Genomic DNA, 27131 nt, shown 5'->3' on the forward strand with positions numbered 1-27131 from the left:
CCCTAACCTGGTAAAGGAAAAAGTCCACATAAGTTCAGGTGGCACAGAGAACCCCAAACAAGAAGGACCCAAACAGATCCATTCCCAGACACATCATAATTAAAATACCAAAAATTAAAGACAGAGAGAGTCTTAAAGGCAGAAACAGAAAAGAAAACTGTTATATACAAAGGAGTTCCCATAAGGCTGACACCTGATTTCTCTGAAACTCTACAGGCCAGAAGGGAATGGCATGAAGTACTCAATGGCATGAAGTACATGAAGTACTCAATGGCATGAAGTACTCAAGGCAATGGAAAGCAAGGATCTGAGACCAAGATTACTATATCCAGCAAGGCTATCATTCAAAATAGACGGTCAAATGAAGAGCTTCCCAGACAAAAAAAAAAAAAAAAAAAAAGGCTAAAGGAGTTCATCACCACCAAGCCATCATTATATGAAATGCTAAAGGGATTGCTGAGAAGAAGAGAGAGAAACCTAGCATACAGAATTAAAATGGCTATAAAAATGTACCTCTCAATAACCCTAAATGTAAATGGATTAAATGCTCCAATGAAAAGGTAGAGTAGCTGAATGGGTAAAAAACATGACCCAATTATATGCTGTCTACAAGAGACCCACCTCAAAACAAAAGATACACACAGGATGAAGTTGAAGGGATGGAAAAAATTTCCCATGCAAATGGGGAAAAAAAAAAAAAAAAAGCTGGAGTAGCAATACTCATATCTAACAAAATAGACTTTTCCTACAACTTCTGTGATATCATACTATGTTAATACAGTTTTGGTAATATTATACTTAAAATCCTTTTATTCATGTAATATTACAATATATGTAAGATCATTTTTGAATAATTAGTGTTTATTGCATGTAACAATATATTTAAAATCATTTTTCTTGAGATATTAATGTTTATTACATGTAACATAATTATATTTAAGATAGTTTTTCTTGAAATATTAAGATTAATTGTATGTAATATTATTATATTTAAAATCATTTTTCTTAGAAAAAAAATTGGGGAAAAAAAAGAATAGAAGAATCAAGTCAATATAAAAACAAACAAATGAAAAACATCCCTATGTAACAAGTTGGAATGACATGAAGTGGCTACTAAAAGGCATTTTTATTTCTATAGGGGGTCTTTCAAATATTGTTAGAATTAACACATACCATTTTCACTTTACTATTACACAATGTTTGGCTCATGGTTAAATGATAAATCAGTAGAGCAATTATAATAAAAATAATTTATCTCCATAACCGATTTTTAAAAACATTTTTAACCTTTTGGTTTACCATTTGGATATTTAAACTTATGCAAGTATAGAAAAACTAGCAAAGATAAATGTATGTAACACTGACATTTATACAGCACAGAATAAGAAAAATATCAATTTGCAAACTTGGATTGGAAAGAGGAAATGATAATAGATGCATCTGGTGAAAGTTTTAGGGAAACTTCAGGGTGGATGAATCAAGCTGACAACTCCTGAACTAACTGAACACTCCTAACATTACTATAAACAAATCGAAGCAGATGTACATCCCACCTGGTAGATGAGAAAACTAAGGTTACTTTATTACTATTTATGAAGCATTTTTTCCAATGTACACATATATGTATATGTATGCCAAATTACCAGTGTACAGAAGGTATAGGGACAGGGAACACATTAAATGAAACAACTGTGCCATGAGCCAAATCCAGAATAAGGGAAATTTTACAGAGCAAATCATATAGTTTCTATTACAAATAAGTTCATAAAAAAAGAGAGACTATTATAAATAAAAAGAGGCTGACGAATCATACAACTTATCTTCCAAAATGGGACACTTCTGAGAATGAGAGAAGTTCTATTAACAATGACGTTAGATAACAGACATAAACTGGGACTACTCTACTCAAAAGCATCAATCAAATGCAAGGTGTGGACTTAACATTACTCAATATCTTTTTACTTTTAATATTTTTTGGGGGGCAAGGCAGGATCCAATTCAGAAATTTGAACATGGTCTGAACATTAAGCCATACATTTTAAGGTGGTTGATATGACACTGTGACTAGGCTTTGTAAAATAAGTTATCTGTTAGATATACACACCACAATACTGCAATGTGCATAGGTGAGAGAATATGGTAATTGTTCTGCTTTAAAACACTAGGGGGGGATGGGGATGAGAGTAGGATGTGTGGTGAAAATATATGAAATGGTATTGATAAAATGGCGATAAATATTGAAGCTGGGTGATGGGCCCATAGGGATTTGTTATGATACACACCTCCATTTAATGCATATTTCTGTAATTGCAGTTACTTTTTTTAAATTGAATTTATTGGGGTGACATTGGTTAATAAAATTATAGAGGTTTCAGGTGTATAATTCTGTAATTCATCTTCTGTATATTGTATTGTGTGTTCACCATCCCAATTAACTCTCCTTCCATCACCATGTATCCCCCCACTCCCTTTCCTCCCTCCTCCCAGCCCCTTTCCCGCGATAATCGCCATACTGTTGTTTGTCTCTGAGGCTGGTTTTGTTTTCTGAGTCCCTTCACCTTTTTCACCAAGCCCCCTGACGCCCTCCCCTCTGACGGCTGCCAGTCTGCAATAGAAAATTTCTTTACAAGCTTAATATCACCCAGCACTTCTGGCTTTGACTTTCTCTTGATGACAGGTACACTCCCACAGCACTAACTTGCCAAAAACATATCGGTCAGGCTGAGTCATAAAATGGAAATCTCAAAGGGAAATCTTTGAAGGAGGAACAGCTGCTTTGGCTCCGAGGATGGAGAGGTCCGTTTCTGACTGTCCCACCGAAAGCGCCTGGAGTCCTTTCCGGGACTCACAGTGGGTGGCGATGGTGCTTGTGGGCACTGGGATTTGTAAGGACTCAGCGAGGAGTTCACACAGCTTTGAACCCGAAACTGGGTCAACAGCTCCAATCTGATATTATCCTATGTTCTTGGCAAAGAGTCGCAATTTTAACTTCTGCCAAACATAAAATTTATTTTATGGGGTAGAAGAAACTTCTAAAGTGTATCTGAGTAAGTCTCTGTTGTGAAGAGTCGTGTTAATCGTGTTTCTCAAATATACTTTTTTGGAGAATTACTATTTGGAGAATAGCCCAAACTGAAAATTTCATCTAAATAGTTACTCATCGTCACCTTGAAATACTAAACAAAGATAAGCAAAAGTTTACAGATTGGCCTTTAAAATGTCTTACTATTTGAAGTCTTCATTCTAATAATTTTGTAATTACCTCCTATTAATACCAATTATAATTATTCTCAGACTCTGGCCCAATTATTGTTCTGGTTTCCAAATGCAAAATAACACATTTTAGGAGAGTTCTTCACATAGAATGTCCGATTCCACTTCAGGCAATGACATTTATAGAAATTAAAGAAAAACCTTAACAAAATATACTAACACTTAGCTGCACTAACTATCTAAAAATACCAAAGATGTATACTATTAGTGAAACAAATCAATTACAAATATAGTTGCATGATACTTCAATAAATTTAAACGAATTCTTCACTGGTTTAGAAGTTCAAGCCATCAAGCCTAAGAGGAAGTCAGCGTTGAAAATACAAAGCAGTGCTAATGAATTCCTAAGAAAAATGCTATCACCAACAATTAGCTCAAGGTGCCTTAACTTTCATTTCCTTTTTGATTCAAGGCGCCTAAAGTACATTTTTAAACGAGGAACAGGGAAGTTGTAAACTGAATAGTGTGTTACACCTAAAGCAGTCCATTGTACGTTTGAGTCATGTGTTCTGAAATCAGCAACTTTGACCTTTCACCATGTAGATCTATGGCAGTTAGGTGCATACCATGACATTTTTGGATTACAACTACCATAGAAAGCCAAGTAACAATTTCATGTAGAATAACATAACTCTCTTAAACAGATTATTTATAGTTGATGTTCACTCCCTCATGACCCAGAGACCCTATTTTAAGATAAAGTTAGTAATAGCAAAAAAAAAAAAAAAAAAAAAAAAAAAAAAAAAAAAAATGTGATTAGCATTGGGTTATTGCATTGAGCAGTGCAGTATTTGCATAAGCTCAGTAAACTATTTTGCAGTTTGGTGGATACAGAGGAAAGGAGACTAAAGGAAGAAATGCAAAATCAAAATTATTTTAGAATCAATTGTAAGTAAACTAAGTATGGTAGGATTTCTGAGTAGTCTAGTGAATTATCCTATAGTCTTTGAATATTATACAGGAATCGCATAGCAGAGGAATAATACAAAATAAAGCTTTCTCCTGCAAGTGGAGGGAGTTGAAAACAAACAGGAACATAAAAAAAATCATACTAACACTTGGCTGCGCTAAATATATTTAAGTACAAACCCTGTTCTTTTATTCCAAATATTTATATATTCCTGGAAAAAAATGCATATCCTATAGACACTAAGTTCTGGAACATTTAGAAATAGTAAAAATGGAAGCAATTTTGGTTACTATTGTGGAAATAATGAACTGGATTAAATGGAAGTCAAAATCGTTTTAGCTCTCTAACTTCTACTATAGGCCTTGTACTTAGCTACGTACACAATTAAGGTCCTTCACCTGGGAATCCCAAAGTTTTTCAGCAAACCTCTTTTGTTTCAAGTATTGCCACTTACAAGTGATGTCAATACTTACTAATGTGATGGCCAGGCACATAAGAGTTGTCATTTGTAGCAAGTGGATACACAAGTATTTTCAAGTTTACCGTGCGATTGAGTCCATGTGGGTACAGACACTTAGCAAGCTGGTCCTAACTAATGGCTTTGTCATTTGAGGGTACAAAATATTAAAGAAAATCATCCCATGCTGTCCATGTTAGCAAACACAACCTCCGAGAGCATGACTGTGAAGCAGGCACTTGGACCCCCGTTTTATAAATGCGAAAATGCAGGTTCAACTCTCGTCCCTCCAGCCAACTGCGCTATCCAGTGGAAAGAGAGGAGAGAGAGGTCCTGGCTCCACTTACTCTTCATTCAGGGCACACCGCCGGTTGGTGAGCGTGCCGTATTTCCGCAGCGTCTCGGTGAGCTCCGAGTAGAGTTTGTCAGCCAGAGACAGGGGGATGCCTTCCCACACCAGGATGAGAATCACAATCACCGCAGCCTCACAGGTGTGGCCAGCTCGCTCCCGCACCAGACACAGTAGCTTCTCCTCACTGCTGCTCCTGCGCACCACCTGTGCGGGTCACCATTCCACCCCAACACCCCCCACCCCAACCAAAACAAGACAAGGGTCACTTGCAGCAGATGTCAGCATTGACTTATGTATGCACATTTTCTCATGTCTGGGTCACAGGGCAACATTGACCACCACCTACAACTTGCCTTTTGTTGCCCATGTACAAAGTGGGGGTTTGCCCTGGGCTCAGAACTGGGAGAGGTGAAAAACTGCTCAATGTTTAGCTGACTACTGTATGCCCAGTAGAGTTGGGGCAATGCTCCCTGAATTAAAGCCAGGGCTAGAGGGAAGACATGCAGGTCTTTATTTCATAAAGATCAAGGTTTTCATAAACGACATGAAGGTATTTAAAGGAAGAATTATACTTGTAGCAGGTACTTGAATGGACCTTCTTCTCACCATTCAGTTCTTTCAATTAAATATCGTTAGTATATTATTATTCTTTCAATTAAATATGGTTAGTATATTGTTATGATCTGACTTTTTCTTAAGAGATAACACTTGATAAAATAAATACAAGCAATATTCCTTTTAACTGGTAGCAATAACTCTTTGATCTGGGTTAACACAATTTTCAGGTTTAAATGTAATGAATGAAAATGCCCAGAACTGAAGACTAAAAGCCTTGTCAAGTCACACTTACCCATTTGGCAATAGGACATCCCTGAGAACTTTTGCCTTCTTTACCAGTATAGACGACTCTTTCAATCCTGATAGCTTTACCCTTCTGTCCAAACCTTAAAGAAATCCACAGAAACACACACACACACACAAAAAAAAAAAAAAAAAAAAATTAGCAAATTGACCTAAAAGACACCCAAAATATTGAACATTTGAGTGTAATTTTACTCTATTACCACATCCTGAGACATAAATGTTTCATTTATTTTTTAAAGTTTATGCCAAGCAGACTAGATAATAGACTTTAAGTCTTGTTTTTCTTCAGCATCAAAATATACTGATAATTGTAATTTACTATTTCGAAATTATATGTTGGGTGAAAACAATGGGAAAACTTAGTTTTATACATAATTTCACAAAGCACAAGACTTTTTTAAGTTTGCTAAATCCAGTCTCCTAAGATATATACTATTTTATTTTTGTCCTTAACTAAATTTAGCTATTTTAAACATGGGGAATCATAATAGATTTTAGTTATAACTGTTCCTCAAAGAATCTCACATTTTTTAAAAAGGAAGCTGGCAAATAACTAGTATCCAACAATACTGAGAATATAGGATAGTTCTAGAAATAGATTATATATTTCCCTTCTGACCAAAGTTACTACTTATTACTTGTTAATAAACAAAAAAGGGGGTACTAGATGATTAGTACATTTCTACATGCTAATTTGGAAATGGGGCAAGAATGATGCAAAATATGTCCTTGCTGCCCAGAACGCCTCCTAACGTATTTCAATGATAACACTGCCTACCTCTTAGAGAAAAGGCATCCTAGCATAGTAACAGCTCAAGGGCTGTGGACACCTATATGAATGTCTCTCTGCATTGAGTATCTCGCTCTTAAGAGTCTTCTACATGTAGGAGTAACGGTAGGTTCAGGTAAGTACTTGCATACCTGTGACTGACAGCAAAAAAAGAAAATGCAACTATGAATAGAATGCCTCTATCTCTCTTCAGTATACCACACTTGCCCTTGACTGGGGACAGCTTCCTTAGAGAGGGCCAGGCCTTTACAGTTCCGGGTGAATCTAACTCAGCGGGTTCCTTTCTTAAGCCACACGTCCCCCCTCTTCCTCCTGGACACTTTATCGCCCAGTGGGAGAGCCACAGGGGGGCCTCTCTCTGCAGCTGGAGCCAGCACCCTTGTGCCTGGCGGGCAGGAGGAGGATTCGTGCTCCTGCCCGGTTTCCCAGCACCCATGTCCAAGGGGGCAGCCTGTGCCAGCTCGCGGACTCTCGGTCCTGTCAAATATTGTGACTCTCGGGTGAATAGCACAGTGTGTAGGACTGGCAACCCTGGAACAGCTAATAGCTTTACCCTACTGATAATGACTCAATTTACAATTGTTTGCTGCTTCGTAGGTGTGTGAGCTGGAAAAGGTCTGACATATACAAGAGGATAAACGTTGCTCTGCCCTGCGCCTTTGCGTTAATTACCTTTCTTCCATGATTTCTCTAATAGCTGCCACATTAGGACCTGCTCCTAGATGGGTATAAAAAGGACCTTCATCTTTTTCAATAATTTGCTCTGTTGAGATAATAGAAGATTATTATTTTAGACCTCAATTATACTAAATAGAAAGGCTACATCCACAAAGCTTATCCCCCAACTGCACAGTAAGGGCCCTACATGTGATTTTACACATTTCCACCACCCCACCCCCCGAATGAGTAAGTTGAGGGAGTCTGTTTATTAGAAAATGAGTGAAATAATTGCGTATATGTATATGTTGGCTGTTGGATAAAAGTACATTAAATTATATTTCAGATATGGGCTAAGAAATTATTTTATACCACATGCATGGAACCAAACATGAAAAGTGTAGGGGTTATAATGTATTATGCGTAATATCAACTACAATTAGTTATGTACACTAAAAAAAAGTTTTTTTCCAGCTAACTGGAATTCTGCCTCTACTTGTATGTCGAAAGATTAGAATATAGTTTCCTATCTTATCTCGCCCCTAGGAGATTGCTCTGTTTATTGTCAAGATACCTTCTTCTCCTCTCGTCTCCCCACAACATTCAATCACTCTCTTTTGAAATTAAAAACATTGATGCCAGACCCATGTTTGTACATCCTTTAGGACAATGTTTGAAATGAAAAAATACTGGAGAGTGGGTCAGGTAAAAGGCAGAGGCTCCTGTCAGAGATGGAATGTGGGGGAGAAAGGGTTGGGATGATAGAAGGGAGTGAAGGTGGTTATAACTTACCTAATATTATCTATGACATGTGTGGCACTTAGCCCAGTGAGGCAACCGAGTCCTGACCACACACACAGGGACAGTAGGCATCCTCCCTCCATTGCCTATAAGTTGCCATGTGACCCATCATAAGAGGAATAGCATAGGGTGGGTGGACCACTAGCCACATTAGTCTGACATGTTTTTTCAAATGTCTTCTACTGTACCCACACTGAATAGCTATGATTAAGATCTCCACATATATGTATGAAATCTGCATCCATCAGCAAAATGTTTCCTCATTCCAACAGACCTGTCACGTGTCTTGAATTTTAACAAAAAGGTGTTTGTTTCAAAAATTGGAAACTATATGTATTTATAAGAAAGAGAAAACTTTAAAGAGAAAGTAGAAACAAAATGAATATACCGTATTTTTCGGACCATAAGACGCACCGGACCATAAGACGCACCAGTTTTTAGAGAAGAGAAATGAAGAAAAAAAGATTCTGAAACAAATAGTGTCCTAAAATATTTTATGTGCATTAAAACCCAACATCACAGTCATAAACACATGTAATCAACCCTGTAAAGTAAACAGCAGCATTTAGAACCATTTTAGAGCCGGGCAAGCACACAGAGACCACATAGAGCCGGGCAAGTAAAAAAACTTTTTTTTTTACAGTATATGTGTAGGCTATATTTGGACCATAAGACGCAGGGACTTTTTCCCCCAACTTCTGGGGGGAAAAAAGTGCGTCTTATGGTCCGAAAAATACGGTAAATCACACAATATTTTAAGTATATAAATGGAGAAAGGGAAACTTCATGAATATTTAGAACTTCAGGGATTACAATTTCCCCCAACTCACCAAGACTGAAGACAACCTCTCCCTATAGAAATTAGCTTTGTAAAACTAATACCTTCAACCCTGAATTAAAAAACATTAAAAGCTTATACACTAGTTTGCATATGACAGCTATCTTTCTCATTTTAATGCCTAGCTGTCCCTCCAGAAAACTATTTATAACGGCAAATAGACTGATTAATCGATAGCAAATAGCTTTATATTTTACAAAGAAAAATGAACATGTACAATTGTGTCAATATTTTGAAAAAAAAACTGAATGTAAGTGAAGTTCTTTCTTGCACAGCACACACATTTGTAATTCAAAGACAAGAAATGTAAGCTTCAGATTTTTATGAGCCTTTAAAAATTGCTGCCAGACCAAAAAAAAAAAAAAAAAAAAAAAGAAAGAAAGAAAGAAAAGAAAGAAAATCCCATATCTAAAGATGAATTTGCTAATTCTGGATAAACACCATGTGTCTCAGAACATTTCTGGCACTTACCTACACATCTGCATGATGGGAAATCATATTGAGTCTTGACAGGTGTATCCAATAAATTTTTTATAGGCGTATCTAGTAATTTGGAAGGTGACTCTAAAAAATTATTGAGAACAGAGCCAGCTGTTCTTTTGGTGGGTGTCTTTTCTGAAGGAGCTGCCTGCTGCTCTAACGCTGGGGGGTGGCTCTCGAGCTCTGCGGCCGTGGTGTGCCTGGATAACACGGTGACTGGCCCTGACATTTCAACCTTCACTTGCTTCTGTGACTTGAGAGTAAGAGCCTTATGGTCAAATAACGATTTGACCTGAAACTGCTTCAGGTGTTGCTCCATGGTCTCGAGAATGCTCCTCTGCTGCACGTTGTCACAGCTCAGGGGTGGAATCTCTTGCTTAGTTATCTTTTTCCACATTTTGTTTTCCGGCTGTGCTGGCTTGGGGTGCATGCAGGCATGGGGCTTGGATCCGGGTTCTACCTTAATTGGCCGGTGTGCCTGACTGTGGCAAGACTCAGTTTGAGCTTGCTGGCTTTGCTGCTGCTCCTGCTTCTGCAAGAGGTGCCACCTCAGAGCAGCGTGCTTCTGAATGTCCTTCTGGGGAGGGGTCTGAACGTGACCTCCTCCTGGTTCAGGCACAGCGAAAGCGTTGGCTTGGTTGTGCATCAGGTACCTTTGCTGAGCAAGCTGGGCGGCTTGTTGGCCAGACAAGTCTTGGTTTTTACTCTTGTATCCCTGGAGAACCGAGGCCTGCTGAGGCTTCTGTCCTGGTTCTTGAAAGCACCTGTGAAGACCATCTTGTTTCGTATTCACATTGTTTGGAAAATATTGCATGGGATGCAAGTTTTGGGTCTTGTTTCCAGAAAAGTGTTCAGGATGTAAAGTCTGTTCTGTATTCTTTGAAGCTGGGTGAATGTTGTTTGAACAAGACATCTGTACTTTGCTTGCATTTGACTTCAAGATGTGACCGTAAGGAGAATTTCTACTGTTAATGTTCTGCATGTGCTCCAATCCCATTGGGGCATTATGAGCCTGAAACTCACTTGATTTTGAATACTGATTTTCACCATGAAAGCATTCTTCCACTTTAATCTGGCTAAAGAACGGTCCTTCTCTTTGCTGACCACTGTTGCCTTGGGGATGAGAAAAAGGATGAGGCATTTGTTCTTTATTCTCCGTGTGTGATTTTTGCTGTTGCTGCTGGTTTTGAGGAAGATGTGAATTCTGGGATGTCTGTGTTGGTGCTGCCTGACTATGAGATGTACGTTGCAAAAGGTGTGAGTTTGAGAACGGCTCGGTCTCTGAAGCCTGTTGATTCAAGTGCTGCTTCAATGGTGAGGGCATGAGTTTTGTATTTTCGGAGTCTGGTCTTTGTTGAAAATGAAACCTAGGGGTGCACGGCGACTGCATGTGAGCTTCAGGGGAAGGGTCTGTGTTGGAGAAGTGCACCGGGAGTGAGGGTTTTTGGAACTGGAGATGCTGGTCCACTGTACCTTGAGACTGCCCGTGATTCATCTCAAGTTGGTACCTTTGTGGCCTCTGCTCCGGCTGCATCATTTTCTGGGTGCAAGCTTGCCCCGGGAGCCCCCCGGGTATGTTGGAATTTCCAGTGTATGGTGTGGAGGTCATGTGATTGGAGGCGTTGGACTGATACTGAAGCACTGACCGCTGCGGTGCTTTATAGTTTAGATGGGATTCTGCTTGGTGAAACTGAGGGGCCTTCAATTCAATCCATCCTGGTTTCAGATGGGGCTGTGTTGGGAGCACAAGATCGAGTGTCTGTCGCATATCTTGACCCTTCAGAGCCTCCTGTTCTGTGTGCCCCACCAGCGGCTGGCAGAGGTCCTGTGGGACTTCACTGCTCCCAAGAATGGGTGGGTTATGCTTGGGATGCTCTGGTATTTGTCTTGCTTCCTCAGGACACAATGGAACCGTCATTGTCCCTGGAGTCCGTACGTCATTCTTGTTAGCACAATTATTCTGAAGCCTTTCTGGAAGTGTCAGAGAGGAGCTGGGTACATGTGTAGATGGATTAGGACTCTGGGATGGTGGTGCCTCCAGTTCACCCTCTATTTTCACTTCCCTTAAAAGAGCTGTGTTACTTTGGTTGGGGTAGTGATGGTGTTCTTCCAAAACACCATCGCTCAGAGTGCTTTTTCCTTCTGAAGGAAGCTGAGGAGCCTCTGGAAGAGGAAGAGGGGGAGACAAAAGCAATTTCGATGGTGGTGGTGTGACAGTGGCAGAAAAGGAATCCTTAGAGAACACTGAGGTTTGCTTGAAGTAAGCACCATTCGTTTCATTTTGCTTGAAATACCGTTCAGAGCTGCCACCAGGAGCCTGCAAATTGCTGCTGGAACCTGAACAGAATTCTTCACCAGCTACGAGCTTTGTGGTTCCTTGGATGTTACCGTTTTCTGCAGGAGATGGGCACATCTCAAAAACTGGCTTTTGTTGTTCTGGTTTCGGAAAGGAACAGGTACCTAGCATTGCAGCTGGTTTACTGACATTATCGGCGTCACAGGCCTCAGTCATGACTGCAGCTGGCTCTGGAGGCAGCTCAGAGTTCGAGGTCTGTGTGAAATTGGTCTGCCCTGAGGTATGCAATGGGTGAGTGATCTCACAGGACAACTCATTCGTAGCCGGACTGTTAATGGCATGTATGTGAGATGTGTTCTGCACCGCAATGGAAACACAATCTGGGTAATATTGAGACAGTGTTTTTTCCAGGAGTTCACCGTGTGTGTTTTCCATGGAAGAGGCAGAAACTGTAGCACCATTAGGCATTAGCACTGACTTGTTTTTAAGAAGTAATACAAGGTTCTTGTCATGGTAGTTAGCATCTTTGCCCTCCTGCTCATTCAGAATCTGAGGCTCTGCATTTTCAGGCCCCCTTGAGTTGTGTGTTGAAAAACTGGTGATATCTTTAACTGCATCTTCTGGGGCCACAGAGCTCACAGATTCTCTCTTGTCATTCACGTCGGAGACATTTGGTTGACTGCTGCCTTTGCCTGGGTTTCTTTCTTGGCTTTCCCCGAAGTGCTCTCCTTCTCCATTGGCCTTTTGGTCTTGTTTCAACTTCTTGTTCTGATGGAGCCCAGAGAGAGAAGGTTCACTAACCGTGCGTTTTATCCCTCCATTCTGCAAACACTTGGAATACCCTCTGCCTTCTTGTATAAAGTCCGGGCTTACACGACTCTTCTGGCTGCCCTTCATATGGGGTATTCCATAGTGACTTTTGAAAGATTGCCACTTGGTGTCTCCATTCACTTCTGGATAAGGTCTCTCTGGTAACGGGCTTCCATTCTGGAGCTTTAGAGCCAGAGGTTCTGTCTGGCAGATGGGAGAAGGAGATGGTGTCAAGAATGGACTTAGTCTGTTGCCCTCCACATGGTTGGTTCTATCCTGTTCCATCAGGCTTGCTTCGGGGCCATCCACAAGGCTGCCCTCGGAGTGAATTCTAAAGAGCATGGAGACAGAAATGAAAGTGCATTAATACATATCTAACTTGAATAATGTTTCTTAGAGAATTAGCACGTTGTTAATAGTATTGGAATTCTTAGACATAGTAAAGTGTGATACTCATTTTCATGGGAGGCCAGTAGCTGAACAAAAAATGATTACTCTTGCCGAACTCAGTCTGGCTCAGTGGATAGAGCATCGCCCTGCTGACTGAAAGGTCCCAGGTTCAGTTCCGGTCAAGGGCATGTAGCTTGGTTGTGGGCACATCTCCAGTAGGGGGTGTGCAAGAGGTAGCTGATCGATGATTCTCTCTCATCGATGTTTCTAACTCTCTATCCCTCTCACTTTCTCTCTGTAAAAAATCAAAAAATATATATATTTTTAAAAATGATTACTCTTGCCTGGCAAGCATGACTCAATGATTGAACATCGACTTATAAACCAGAAGGTCGGGGTTCAATTCCTGGTCAGGGCACATGCCTGGGTTGCCCAGGTTGCAGTCTTGATCCCTGATAGGGGCCATGCATGAGGCAGCCGAACAATGATTCTCTCTCATCATTGATGTTTCTATCTCTCTCTTCCTTTCCCTTCTTCTCTGAAATCATAAAATGTATTTTAAAAAAGTGATTACTCTTGTCTTCCCAGCAATTGCCATTGCCATAAGTATGGTCATAGAAAATGAAGATGATCAAAATCACCAGCTCATGTGGGAAGGTCATACTGCATTAGTAAATATTATCCACTCTTTCCCAAATAATTCTTGGTGTCAAAATGCTAACAACAGTAGAGAAAGACTACCTCCTTTCAGTCTTCTCTAGAAGACATAATAAATCACTTGCTAAGCTATCAATTCTACTTTCTTTATTCCTTGAATTTTCTTCACTGACATTTGGTAGCCAGCTTTACGTTTTCTTGGTTCATTATCCATTGCAGTAGCATTTTAAAGGGTTTCTATCCTAGCCCAGTCTGTCCTTGCCAGTCCCCAAGGCTCCTTCAAACTGTTATCAAAGAAAAGGTTCTAAAATGCAAATCTGATGTCATATCCTCCTTAACACAAGTTACTGGCTTTATACTACTTGCATTAGTAGTTCTCAAACTTTCACTCAAACACACCTGGAAGATAAGGCACACTGCCTTTAGTGTTTATATCCCAGACAGGGATGAAAAGTGTAGTTTATAAAATGCCCTTTCTAGGCAAATCTGTGTCTTCTTCTACAGCCCTGGCTGCCCACTTCTATTGAGAATTCCTGCCTAAAATAAATGGGTTTTCATATGCAGGTCTCTATTTTTCTCTCCTACTTCCTCTCACAGTTTATAGTCCAACTATAACAGCAACTTATAAATATTATGATTCTGCTGTCTGCCCAGAATGTCTTCTTAGTCCCCCAATTTGCCCAGAGACTTTCCTTCATTCCTCTATAACTTTCTCAGATATCATATCCCCTAAGATTCCTCCTCCAGTTTTCCAAGAGGATTAAACATTCCCAATGCTATACTGTTCTATTATGTTTCATAAGGTATACAGTAAACATCTTACTCAATTGTATTTTATTCTCTTACTGGACTGTAAACTCCTTAACGATACTCTACCCTGTTCATGTTTGTGCTTAGTATAAAATAAGCATTCAATCAGTTTCACTAGATTGATATAAATGTGCCCATCTTATGATTATTTCTTCATTCATTCATTCATTCAAACATTTTTAGACCAATACTGATGTAGATTTCAAAGTCCAAATGAAGGAAAGAACAAAGAATTGGGCATTGAAATACATAAATAATCCATTAGATAAAGTAAATGCTGCCCCGTTCATGATATAGTTATACCTTATTTTATCACAGTTTTTCTCATTACATATATTTTAAGAATGTAAGTTTTTTGGTTTTGTTTTTTAAATCAAGATTACTTTGCCTCTGGGCTATTAAAAAAAACCACTTGTTTTTTACATTGCTTACTAACTGAGACAAATTATACAGAAGAAGAAATAAGATATTAACACTGGAAAGCAACACTACAGTTATCATTATTTGCAGATAATAAGATTGTACTCTGGTCTACCAAGAGAATCAACTGAAAAACTGTTAGAATTGATCAGAATTCAGTAAAGTAGCTAAAGAAAAAAAAAATCAATAGCCTTGATATATAACAGCAACAACCAGTCAGAAATGTTACTGGAATAAAATACAGTAATAGAAAAAAATATTTAAAACACCAGAAGTATACTTCAAAAGAAATGTGGAAAAATCTACTGGAATAAAAGTTTAAAATAAGTAGAAAGGTATATGGTCTTTTATACTGTCAAATTAATGTATTCATTTAATGTACTCTAAATAAAAATGCTAGCAGAATGTTTTCTGAAAAAAATTATAAAGTTGAATCTATCCCTTATAATCCTATATGAAAATGAATTCTAGATGGATTTAAAATATGAATGTGAACCCCCCTAAATTAAAAGCAGTCTAAGAAAACTATCTAAAAATTATCTAATGACTAAATTATTTGTGACCCAAAATCTCAAAGGCATAACATACTAGGAAGTTCAGTAAAATTTATGCATGCAGCCCTGACTGGTTTGGCTCAGTGGATAGAGTGTCGGCCTGCAGACAAAGTGTCCCAGGTTCAGTTCTAATCAAGGGCATATACCTTAGTTGCGGGCACATCCCCAGTTTGGGGTGTGCAGGAGGCAGCTGATCAATGTTTATAACTCTCTATCCCTTTCCCTTCCTCTCTGTAAAAAATCAATAAAATATATTTTTTAAAAATTTATGCATGCAAAAATAAGCCCATAAGCAAAGTTAAAAGTCACATGACACTTTTCTTAATATATAAAACTCATAGAAAATGTCAAAAGCCCCAACCATCCAATAGAAAAATGAGCAAAGGATGTGGATAGTTCACAGAAAATGAAATGCAAATGGTTCTTAAATATTTAGAAAATATGCAATATCACTAATAAAAATAAGTACAAATTAAAAATACAACAAGATTCCTTTTTTTTTTTTTAAGTTGGAAAAGATTTTTAAAAAGTTTGACAATACACTATGTTGACTAGCATTTAGTGAAACTGATACTCTCTTGCATGGTTCTTGGGAGTCAAAATTGATACTAATACAATAAAAGATAATTTAGCAATATCTACAGAATATCACTGGAACTTTTTTTGACCCTTTAATTTCATGAATTTACCTAGCAAGTATACTCATATATATGTTAAATGATGTATGCACAATCTTTTCCAATAGCAAAAGGAAACCATCTATATTTTCAAATTAAAGTATTTCCAACTAATTAAATTAAATAAAGCAAGCTGCAGAACAGTATGTATAAGAATGCCACACCTAGCCTTGACTGGTTTGGCTCTGTGCATAGAGCATAGAGCCTGCAGACTGAAGGGTCCCAGGTTCGATTCCGGTCAAGGGCATGTACTGGGGATGTGCAGGAGGCAGCTGATGGATGTTTCTCTCTCATCGATGCTTCTAGCTCTCTATCTCTCTCCCTTCCTCTCGGTAAAAAATCAATAAAATATATATATTTTTAAAAAGAGTGCCATGACTGTAAATTAAAAATAAATAAATAAATAAAGTCAGCTCTGAGAGAATATACAACAAACTGGTAATAATATTTTGCCTCCAGGAAAAGGATTGGGGAAGCTAGAAGAGAAACACTGGGAGAAAGATTCCTTTGAACTGTTTGCTGTTTCTATAACTTTTAATCATGTGTATCCTATATAATAAAAGTGTAGTATACAAATTGTCCCGTTGACTGGGAGGTCATCCGGGAGTTCGGCCAGGGAGGGAGGCCCCAGCTGGCAGCTACTAGAGACCCTACGAGTATACGGATTTCCTACACTGGGCCTCTAGTTAATTAATAAATGAAATTACACAATTCCTACAGGACAAAAGAAAAGAAAAAACAAAGCCAAGGGATGTCTTCATTTCTAAGAGATCTCCTTGCTTCTAAATAATTAAGAGATGGCCTATAAATGCATAGCCACTAGTCACATACTGGTATTGAGCAAATGAAATGTGGTTAGTCCAAATTGAGATGTGCTATAGTGTAAATGCACACTGCATTTTAAAGCCCCTAGTGTGGTCAAAAATAAAATAAAATAACTCAATTTTTAAAACTATCATTTGACTTTGGGTGGTGAGCACACAATAAAATATATAGATCTTGTAACATAAGAATCCACTTTTGAAACCTATGTGATCCTATAAATCAATGTCACCCCAATAAATTTAATAAAACTAAAAACTGTTGATTACATGTTAAAATACAGTATATTATTTTGGATATATTAAGTAAAATATCATTAATTTCATTAGTTTCTTTTTACTTATTTTAGTGTGTGTGCTGAAAATTTTTAAATTCCATATGTGATTTATGCTGCAGTTTATTGGACAGCTCAAAGCTAGACTAATACTCCTAATGATTGATAACCTTAAGAAAAAATTCTAAGTTCTAGAATCATGAAAATTGATTTTTTTAATTTGATGTGGGAGGATTCTCCAAAATCGAGGTTCTACCATTTTTTGAAAATTTAAGAGCATAGAAATAAGCCCAGAGTAGATCAATTAGCTTTCGAAATAGTACAATAAAAAAATATCTTCTTTTGAAAACTACAAAATCAATTCACCAGCCAGAAGGTATTTACATGTACACATTTATGTTATGTATACATGCTCTGTATATGATGTAGATTATCCTATTTGATTTTCTAGATATAAAATATTTTGAGCATTTTTATTCTCTATTATGATCCATTCTACATAATTTGGACAATCTTTAAAATGTCAAAGGCAGAATTACAACAGATGGAGTTTGCAAATCTTTTATGAGCATACTAGCTCCTAAGAAGAAATGAAAGTGATTTTCAATGAATTTTTTTTTTCTTTTTTTAAGGAGAGAGAGGAAGAGGGAGATAGAAGCATCGATGAGTCGGCAGCCTTCTGCACAGCCCCTATTGGGATGGAGCTTGCATCCGGGAATGTGCCCTGATCAGAAATCCACCTGGCAACCTATTGGTGCATGAAATGACAATCAGCTGAGCCACAGGAGCCGGGCAATGGAATGCATTTTAATATAGAGTTTTAAACTCAATAGCCATTTAAAAATACTAATTATCATAACTATTCTGTGACAGCAATTCTTTTACTGAGCACAACTATTAGATATGAAAAGTTAAATGTTTAGCTTTCTTAGGGAGGGCAGAAAAAGTATGAACCTTTCCATTTTAGGATGAGGGTAATTTGTTATTTGAAGCTTATTTGATATTAACCTATGAATCTGACTCAGAAGTTTTAAAACAATCAAGTATCTTTTTAAGAGGGAGAAAGAGAATTATTTTTATTTGACTTCAATGTGTCCTCAAACCACACATTGTATGTATACATATCGCGGGATAATATGATCCACTAACCCACTTGCACAGCACTCTTTAAATGACCTATTGCTTTCATGCTGACATTGACAAGCATTATTTTTAATAAAAAAAGAGAAATGAGACCTGTTCATTTTGTTCACTGTAGAAATATTAGAAAAGCTTTCATTCTGTAATTATTAGTTATTTATACAAAGTATTTTTCAAGCTTATATATTGAATAATTTATATATAAGACAAAAAAATTCCAATTGTTATATATATCTACCTGCTAATCAGTGAAAATAGAATTGATAGGTTATTTTTACAAATTTAGGGGGGAGAAAATAAAACTTTTTCTAAAGTTAAACAAGTGTTTTCCTAATGAATGTAAATTTTTGCTATAGAGATATTTTTGTGTAACATTGCTTTTGCTTCTCAGAGACCAAGACAAAAAAAAAAAAGTAGTGAGAGAAACATAGGTACAAGGAATTAAAATCTCACTAAATAAGTACCTTAATAACCTTAAATATAATACAAATGGATTAAATGCTCCAATCAAAAGACATAGGCTAACTGGATGGATATGAAAACATAACCTAAATACATGCTATATACAAGAAACCGACCTCAGAACAAAAGACACACAGGACGAGAGTGAAGGGATGGAAAAAAAATTCCATGCGAATAGAAACAAAAAGAAAGCTGGGATAGTAATACTCATATCTGACAAAATAGACTTCAAAATGAAGACTTCACAAGAGACAATAAAGGTCACTACATAATATTAAGATCGATCCAACAAGAGAATATAACCCTGGTAAACATATACACACCCAATATAGGAGCACCTAAATGTATTTAAAAACAAACAAACAAACACACTTCTGGAGGACTTTAAGAGAGAGATAGCCAGCAATACAGTCATAGTAGGGGACTTTAACAGACTGCTGACTGGTTAGATCTTCCAGACAAAATTAATAAGGGAACAGTGACTCTAAATAACACACTGGAACAGATGGATTTAATTGACATTTATAGAACATTTCACCCCAAAGCTGCAGAATATACATTCTTCTCAAGTGCACATGGACAATTCTCAAAGATAGATCATATGTTAGGACACAAAACAAATCTCTACAGTTCAAGAAATTTGAAATCGTATCGAGGAACTTCTCAGATCACTGTGGAATGAAATTAGAAATCAACTATGATAAAAACACTCAGAAACATTCAAACACATGGAAGCTAAATAGCATGTGATTAAACAATGGGTTATCAATAATGAGATAAAAAAAAGAAACAAAACAATTCCAGAAAAAAAATGAAAATGAACACACAACAACCCAAAATATATTGGACACAGCAAAAGCAGTCCTGAGGGGGAAGTTCATAGCACCAGAGGCCTTCCTCAAAAAACAAGAAAAATTAATAATAAATGATTTAACCCTACAACTTAAAGAATTAGAAAAAGAAAAATAAGAAAAAAAACAGGTTAAGTAGAAGGAAAGAAACAATAAAGATTAAATCAGAAATAAATGACATAAAGACTAAAAAACAATACAAAAGATAACTGAAACCAAGAGCTGGTTCTTTGAAAAGATAAACAAGATTGACAAACCTTTAGCCAGACTCACCAAGAAACAAAGAGAAAGAAACCAAGTAATTAAAATCAGAAAACAAATGTGGAAGTAACAACTGACATCACAGAAATACAAAGGATTTAAGAAAATATTATGAGCAGCTATATGCCAATGTGGATGAAATGGACTAATTCTTAGAAAAATACAATCTTCCAAAACTGAATCAGGAAGAATCAGAAAATGTGAATAGGACAATAATAATTGAGGAAATTGAAGCAGTGATAAAAAAAAAAAACTCCCAGCAAACAAAAGCCCTGGTCCGGATGGCTTCATGGGGAGTTCTACCAAACATTCAAGGAAGAACTAACTATTCCAGACTGTTCCAAAAAATTCAAGAGGAAGGAACATGTCCAAGGTTTTTTGTGTGTTTTTTTTTTAAATAATGCTGACATTATCCTAATTCTAAAGTCAGATAAAGATGCTACAAAGAGAATTATAGGCTAATATCCCTGATGAACACAAATGCTAAAATCCTCAATAAAATATTAGCAAATTGGGTCCAGCAATATATTAAAAAGTTCATACACCATGACCAAGAGGGATTTATTCCAGAAATGCAAGGCTGGTACAATATTTGCAAACCAATAAATGTGATGCATCACATAAAGAAACTGGAAGAAAAAAAAAATCACATGATCATATCAATAGACCTAGAAAAAGCATTTGACAAAACCCAATACCCATTTTTTGATAAACAAACAAACAAACAACAACAACAACAAAACTCTCAACAAAGTGGGAATAGAGGGATCATAACTCAACATAATAAAAGCCATATATAATAAACTACAGCCAACATCATACTCATGGGCAAAACTAAAAGCATTTCCCCTAAAAACAGAATAAGACAGGGATGTCCACTTTCACCACACTTATTCAAAATAGTACTGAAAGTACTAGCAACGGTGATTACACAAGAAGAAAGAATAAAAAAGCATCTGCATAGGAAAGGAGGAAGTAAAATTCTCATTATTCACAGATGACATGATACTGTCCATAGAAAACTCTATAAAGACTCCACACAAAAAAACTACTAGATTTAATAAACAAATTCAGCAATGTAGCAGAATACAAAATTAACACTCAGAAATTAATGGCATTTTTTATAAACCAATAATGGATACTCAGAAAGGGGAACTAAAGAAACAATCCCATTTACCACTGCAACAAAAAAATGTAAGATACTTAGTAATAAACTTAAGCAAGGAGGTAAAAGACTTGTACTCTAAAAACTATAGAATGTTGAAAAAAAAAAAAAAGATAGAGGAAGATATAAACAAGTTAAAGAATATACCATGTTCTTAGATTGGTAGAATTAACATAACTAAAATTTCCACACTACCCAAAGCAATCTATAGATTCAATACAATCCCTATTAAATTACGAATGGCATATTTGATCTAGAACAAATACTCCAAAAATTTATATAGAGCTAAGAAATATTTCAAACAGCTGCAGCAATTTTGAGAAAGAAGAACAAAGTTGAAGGGCTCACAACACCAGATATCAACTTATACTACAAAGCCACTATTCTCAAAATTGACTGGTACTGGCCCAAGGTCAGACATATAGATCAATTAAACAGAGACTTCAGAAATCAACCCAAGCCATTATGCTCAATTAATATTTTACATAGGAGGCAAGTACATACAATGGAGTCCAGACAGTCTTTTCAATAAATGGTTTTCAGAAAATTGGACATGTACATGAAAAAATGAAACTAGACCACCAACTTACATCAAACACAACAATAAAGTCAAAATGGATAACAGACTTAAATGTAAGACATGAACCATAAAAATCCTAGATAAAACCATAGGCAGCAAAATCTCAGACATCTCTTGTAGCAATATATTTGCAGATACATTTCCTAGGGCAAAGGAAACTAAGGGCAAAATAAACAAATGGAACTACATCAAAATAGAAAGCTTCTGCACAACAAAAGAAGATATAATCAACAAAATGAAAAGACGGCCCACTTTATAGGAGAACATATTTGGCAATGACACATCTGATAAGGGTTTAATCTCCAAAATTTATAGGGAACTCATACAATTTACAAAAGAAAGACAAACCAGCCAATTAAAAAAGTTGGTAAAGGATCTAAATAGGCACTTCTGAAAGTGGACATACAAAGGCCAAAATGTGTATGAAAAAAAGCTCAAAGTCACTGATCACCAAATTAAAAGGACAATGAGGTATCACCTTACCCCTGTCAGAATGGCTACCATTGACAAATCAACAAACGACAAACACTGGAGAGGATGTGGAGAAAAGGGAAGCCTGCGCCACTGTTGGTGGGAATGCAGACGGGGGCGGCCACTGTGGAAAACAGTATGGAGTTTCCTCAAAGTATTAAATACGGAACTGCCATTAGACCCAGTGCTCCCACTCCTAGGGGTATATCCTGAGAAACCTGAAACACCAATCAGAAATAATATATGCATAATCTTATTAACCAATATCACCCCAATAATTTCTTAAAAAATGAAATAAATAATATATGCATCCCTATGTTCATAGAAGCACAATTTACAATAGCTAAAATCTGAAATCAGCCTAAAAGCCCATCAGTAGATGAGTGGATAATAAACCTGTGGTACATTTATACCATGGAATACTACGCAGCAGTAAAAAAGAAAGATCTTTTACCCTTTCAGACAGCATGGAGGGATCTGGAGAATATTATGCTAAGCCAGCAGTCGCTGGCTTAGCATAATACTTTGCCACAATGTTGACTAATGAGTTTGCCAACCACTGTACTAAGCAAAATAAGCCAGTCAGACAAAAAAAAGTATCACATGATCTCATTCATATGTGGAATCTAATGAATAACATAAACTGTTGAACCAAATAGATCCAGAGACATAGAAGCATGGAATAGACTGTAGAATCTCAAAGGGAAGGCTGGGTGGGTGGGAAGAGATTCAACAAAGAACTTTTATGCATATATGCATAGGCCGTGGACACAGACAATAGGGTGATGAAGGCCTTGAGTGAAGGGCAGGGGCAGATTATAAGGGGTCAATGGGGAGAAAAAAGGGGACATGTGTAATACTTTCAACAATAAAGATTTTTTTAAATTAATTTTAAATTAATGAAATATTTGAGGACAATTTATAAGTTTGTTGATAATGTCATTGAGAGAATTGCAGCTCACATTAGTTCATTTGTGTGAAGTACACATCACAGTTCATTAGTCAAGAAATAGTTGAATCTGCTGGTGTATCTCAGTGGTTGAGCATCAACCTTTGAACCAGAAGGTCACAGTTCGATTCCCAGTCAGGGCATATGCCTGGATTGTAGGCTTGATCCCCAGTATTTTTACTGATTTTGAGAGAGGGGGGAAAGGAAAGGGAGAGACATTGATGTGAAACTAAAACCCTTCCATACACAGAATGACACTGAGCCAACTAAACCACACTGGGCAATGCTACTTATTGAACTCTTAACCTAGGAAAAATTATGACATGTGTTTACCTGCTTTATTCTAACAGTTATCTTTGCTAATTAAAATGTAAGTAGTTTATTATTTAAATTTTACACACACACACACACACACACACACACACACACACACACAGGGGTTTTGATCACATGGTACAGCATGAGGTTTCTTCATAGATTTGCCAAAAAGGAAAGAGACTTTAAGAGTGAAAAAAAAATATAACACTTAAATTCTAAAACCAGCTTCAGCATTTTTTTTTAAAGCCTAAAGAAGAAGTTTTAGAAACTATTTACCACAATGACATGTTATTTAAATCACAATTTCAAATGTTATAATTTAGAGTCTACGAGTCATATAATTTATGTTTATCCTTTTATTCTAGTCTAATATTCCCCCTTAAAGTATGGCCTTCCGAGGAACCAAAAAGAGTAGTAGTTCTATTAGTTGTAAATACCACCAATAATTTTGGAAATTCCAAAGGTCAAATTATAACCAGGAAATCTACAATAATAAAAGCATAATTTGCTAATTAAACTGGACAGCCGGACAAAGCCAGGGCTATGAGGGTTGAGCCCTTTGCACAGATTTCATGCATTGGGATTCTATGATACTATAAATATCATTTATGCAATAATATAGTATGACCACTCAATGATTTCAGCTAATGCTCCAGAATAACTTTTCATAATCTATGAGAGAGACTGAGGAAGGAATTGAGAACTTTAAAAATGCCAAGTATGTCAGCCTTCATCCTCTATGTCAGAGGAATACGTTTATGAGGCATGTTTTTCTAAGTGGAAAATACTGGCCTTTTGACTAGTAGGTAACATTTAAGTTTCCCAAGACTGAAACAGTTTTAGCCACAGCAGTTTTCCTTTGGTATTTGATTTTGCTCCTTCTCCTACCTCTCTGACAGTAATTTATTATGAAGTCAAGTCACATCGGCAGCATCTGTGAAACAATTACTGCATCTAGGACTGACTCTGCAGTCTAATCCATCATAATTATGACAGGCCCCTTTGAAGATGCTATGATGCATGACTTAAAAATAGCACATTAGTGTGCAAATGGATCAGCATCTCATTTCACCAATATGCATTTAGGGTTGTAATTTAGCTCAGGACCATTTGACTCTCTCTGAATCACTCAAGAATGGAGGCTGAATCTCTCCCCGCATAAAGCTGTAGATGATGCTCAAAATTTGTGAAGAGTGCTTTTGTTTTTTTACTTTTATTTTTTGGCTTATTGATTTTGTTGGTGGTGTGTCTTTTACCGCTCTAAGAGGGAAAACACACACACATCCTTTAAATCTCATGTCAGCTTTTTTCCAAGGAGATAAAAGAGTCAGTTTATAGATCTGTAGAGTGGCCTATATAGATCTGTATACTATAAGGCAGTACATTTTTTCCCCATAAAAACCTGACTTCGTGTTCTAACATTAAAAATACATAAAATACTCTGCCATCATCAAAAGAGTTTTGTTTGTTGATATATGTAAATTATTGGTGGAGGAGAATTCTTAAGACTCATTCTTTGTAGGGACTGCATCTCCTAAGGCCAGGTGTCCCGCATCCTCCTTAGGAAATTACTGTGTATGTCTCTGGAACCCACCCCCACTGACAGGCGCTGCCCCTATCAGTAACTCGGCTGTTAGGAGTTAACTTGTTCTTGACGTGGGGAATGTTAAATAAAGATGATATATTTGACAATGCCTACTGAATAGATGGCACTATTCTCCAAAATTGTTTTAGAATCTTTCTGCCAAAATGGGACATAACTTCTCAATTTTACATTTATTTCAAGCTATGTGCAGGATGATGGGCCTCAGCATTGTCTAGTAAATGTCCCTATAGGCAGGGCTGCTCTAAAATGTTGGTTTCAATCTCTCTCTTCTTTATCTATCAAATTCCCTTTATTTAGCTTGACTTTGTTTCTTAATTAATACATCCAAATAGTATGGTGGTTAAGTCCCATTCTGATAGTAAGCAAAGTATGTGTGTTGTGTTTTTTTTTTTTTTATAGGGCATTACTTATGAAATAAAAACTTTTAAAATGTAATATTAAAGCTAAAATTTTAAAGAAAAATAATCATCAAGCCAAAAGATATTTTCAACAGCTTAATTAGTGTATCAAAGCTGCATGTTAAGTCTGGAATATAATGCTTCATATATATCTATATCTATATCTATATCTATATCTATATCTATATCTATATATATATATATATATATATATATATATATATATACACACGCATTAAGTATGGGGAATATGAGATGAATATTAACCTTTTTATGGCAAAAACTGACATTTATATTTCTCATCTGATGAGAAATTTCAACCTCAATATTAAAAAATTCTGTGAAGCTGTATTTCACATCTCTTAAAAAGGAACCAATGAATACACAAGCACGTCAAAGTCTCAACGTTCTTGCATTTCCAGAGGTGCATCAATTAAACAAGTAGCCGCACACGGATGGCAGACATGTACATTTTGAGTGCCCTGGTGTGTGACATGCTTACCAGGGAGGCCTTGCCAGCTTTTCATAGTCCTCAGTAGATACTGTTTAGTTCCAATGTGTGAAGTTTTACAATTTGCTTCTTATCTTCAAATAACAGTATAGACAGAATTTAATAATGTGTAGATATTTTGAGGGATGTCACTGAAGACTAGAGAAGAGGCTTCCAGACAGAAGTCTGAGTTTAAGATGTGGAGACAGCCGACAGTTTAGAAATAAATCTGCTTATAGTTTGCAGCTGTAGTCGGCCCGTGTCCCAGCTGATAAGAGAGGCATCATTTTTTCTCAGTCCTCAACATATCTGTTAATCCTGGGACTATTTTTTCAAATTTGAGCTTAGTCTTGGTCTCTTTCACCAAACTAATATGTGCTAAGGGAAAAGATCATCAAACATAATTAGACTTGGGATTTGACACAGCATTATTTGTTTCTCATGAATTATAATAATTATCTGAATAATTTTTCCATTTCAATCAGTGCCATCATTCTAATGGCCAAGTGTGAGCTGGCTGGCCTTCCTCAGACACCCTCTAGGGCACAGAATACGCGCTATCAAAAGTTTAACATTTTTCAATTAAGAAAGAAAAAAGTTGTTTGGGTTTGATCTCGCTGATACCCTACCTGAGAATCGGTCCAGTGGGCAAGCAGACCCCAGCAGAAAGGTGGACTCCTTGCAGGCAAAGCTGAAGAGTGTGTGGCGATAGAAGAGATGAATGGGAAACAGACTTCCCGTATCAGGGAGCTATGCATGTCAGCCCCGCAGGCCCCTGTGAAGAGCCCATGTGTGCCAAGAGAGAGCTAGTATTTGTTTGCCCGCCCCACAGAGGGCCTCTGATGGCTAGTCAATGTCAGTTACCAAAATAGAAACACCCAGTGTCCTGCAGGCTTGTTTAGGTGAATGCAGGGCCCTAAGCTTTTTTCATTCTTCCTTAGACCAGCCCAACCTCCTAGTGTTTGGGGCTGAGAAGAAAGGATGAGGCGGGGGCACATGTTTAGAGTGAGATTCTCTTGGTCTCCAAGTCAAGTACTGGAGCTAGAGGTTAAGCCTGTTTGGGAGAAGTAGAGTACTGAATCGCGCTTGACTTGGAAGTTTTAAGATAAACAGGGCTGAGTTTCAAAGACTGGAATAAAATCATTTCAATAACCATATGATGCTGTAAAAATTATGGAATCTAGTCAAGAAGACAACATAGGAAGAATGGGTGGGGGGAAACTACCGTAATATATTTGATGCTTTCATTTTTACATGTTGAGGTATACTTTTTCCAAAAAATCCAATAGAATGATTTCAAATAACATA

The 27131-nt window shown here is 37.1% G+C and overlaps 1 protein-coding gene across 1 annotated transcript in view; it reads right to left on the reverse strand.

Annotated features, from left to right (window-relative positions):
* Nucleotides 1–27131, reverse strand: part of TET2 (tet methylcytosine dioxygenase 2) — a 117865-nt gene that overhangs the window by 29643 nt on the left and 61091 nt on the right. Inside the window, exons 3-6 of the mRNA XM_084861455.1 lie at nt 9414–12859; nt 7319–7409; nt 5843–5936; nt 4988–5196 (exon numbers count right to left, since the gene is read on the reverse strand). Coding sequence (XP_084717581.1) covers nt 4988–5196; nt 5843–5936; nt 7319–7409; nt 9414–12813 — 3794 coding nt within the window. The 5' untranslated portion in view covers nt 12814–12859. The remainder of the gene's footprint in view (nt 1–4987; nt 5197–5842; nt 5937–7318; nt 7410–9413; nt 12860–27131) is intronic.

Source organism: Pipistrellus hanaki, assembly GCF_964339955.1.
Source record: "Pipistrellus hanaki genome assembly, chromosome: 1".
Taxonomy (NCBI): Eukaryota; Metazoa; Chordata; class Mammalia; order Chiroptera; family Vespertilionidae; genus Pipistrellus; species Pipistrellus hanaki.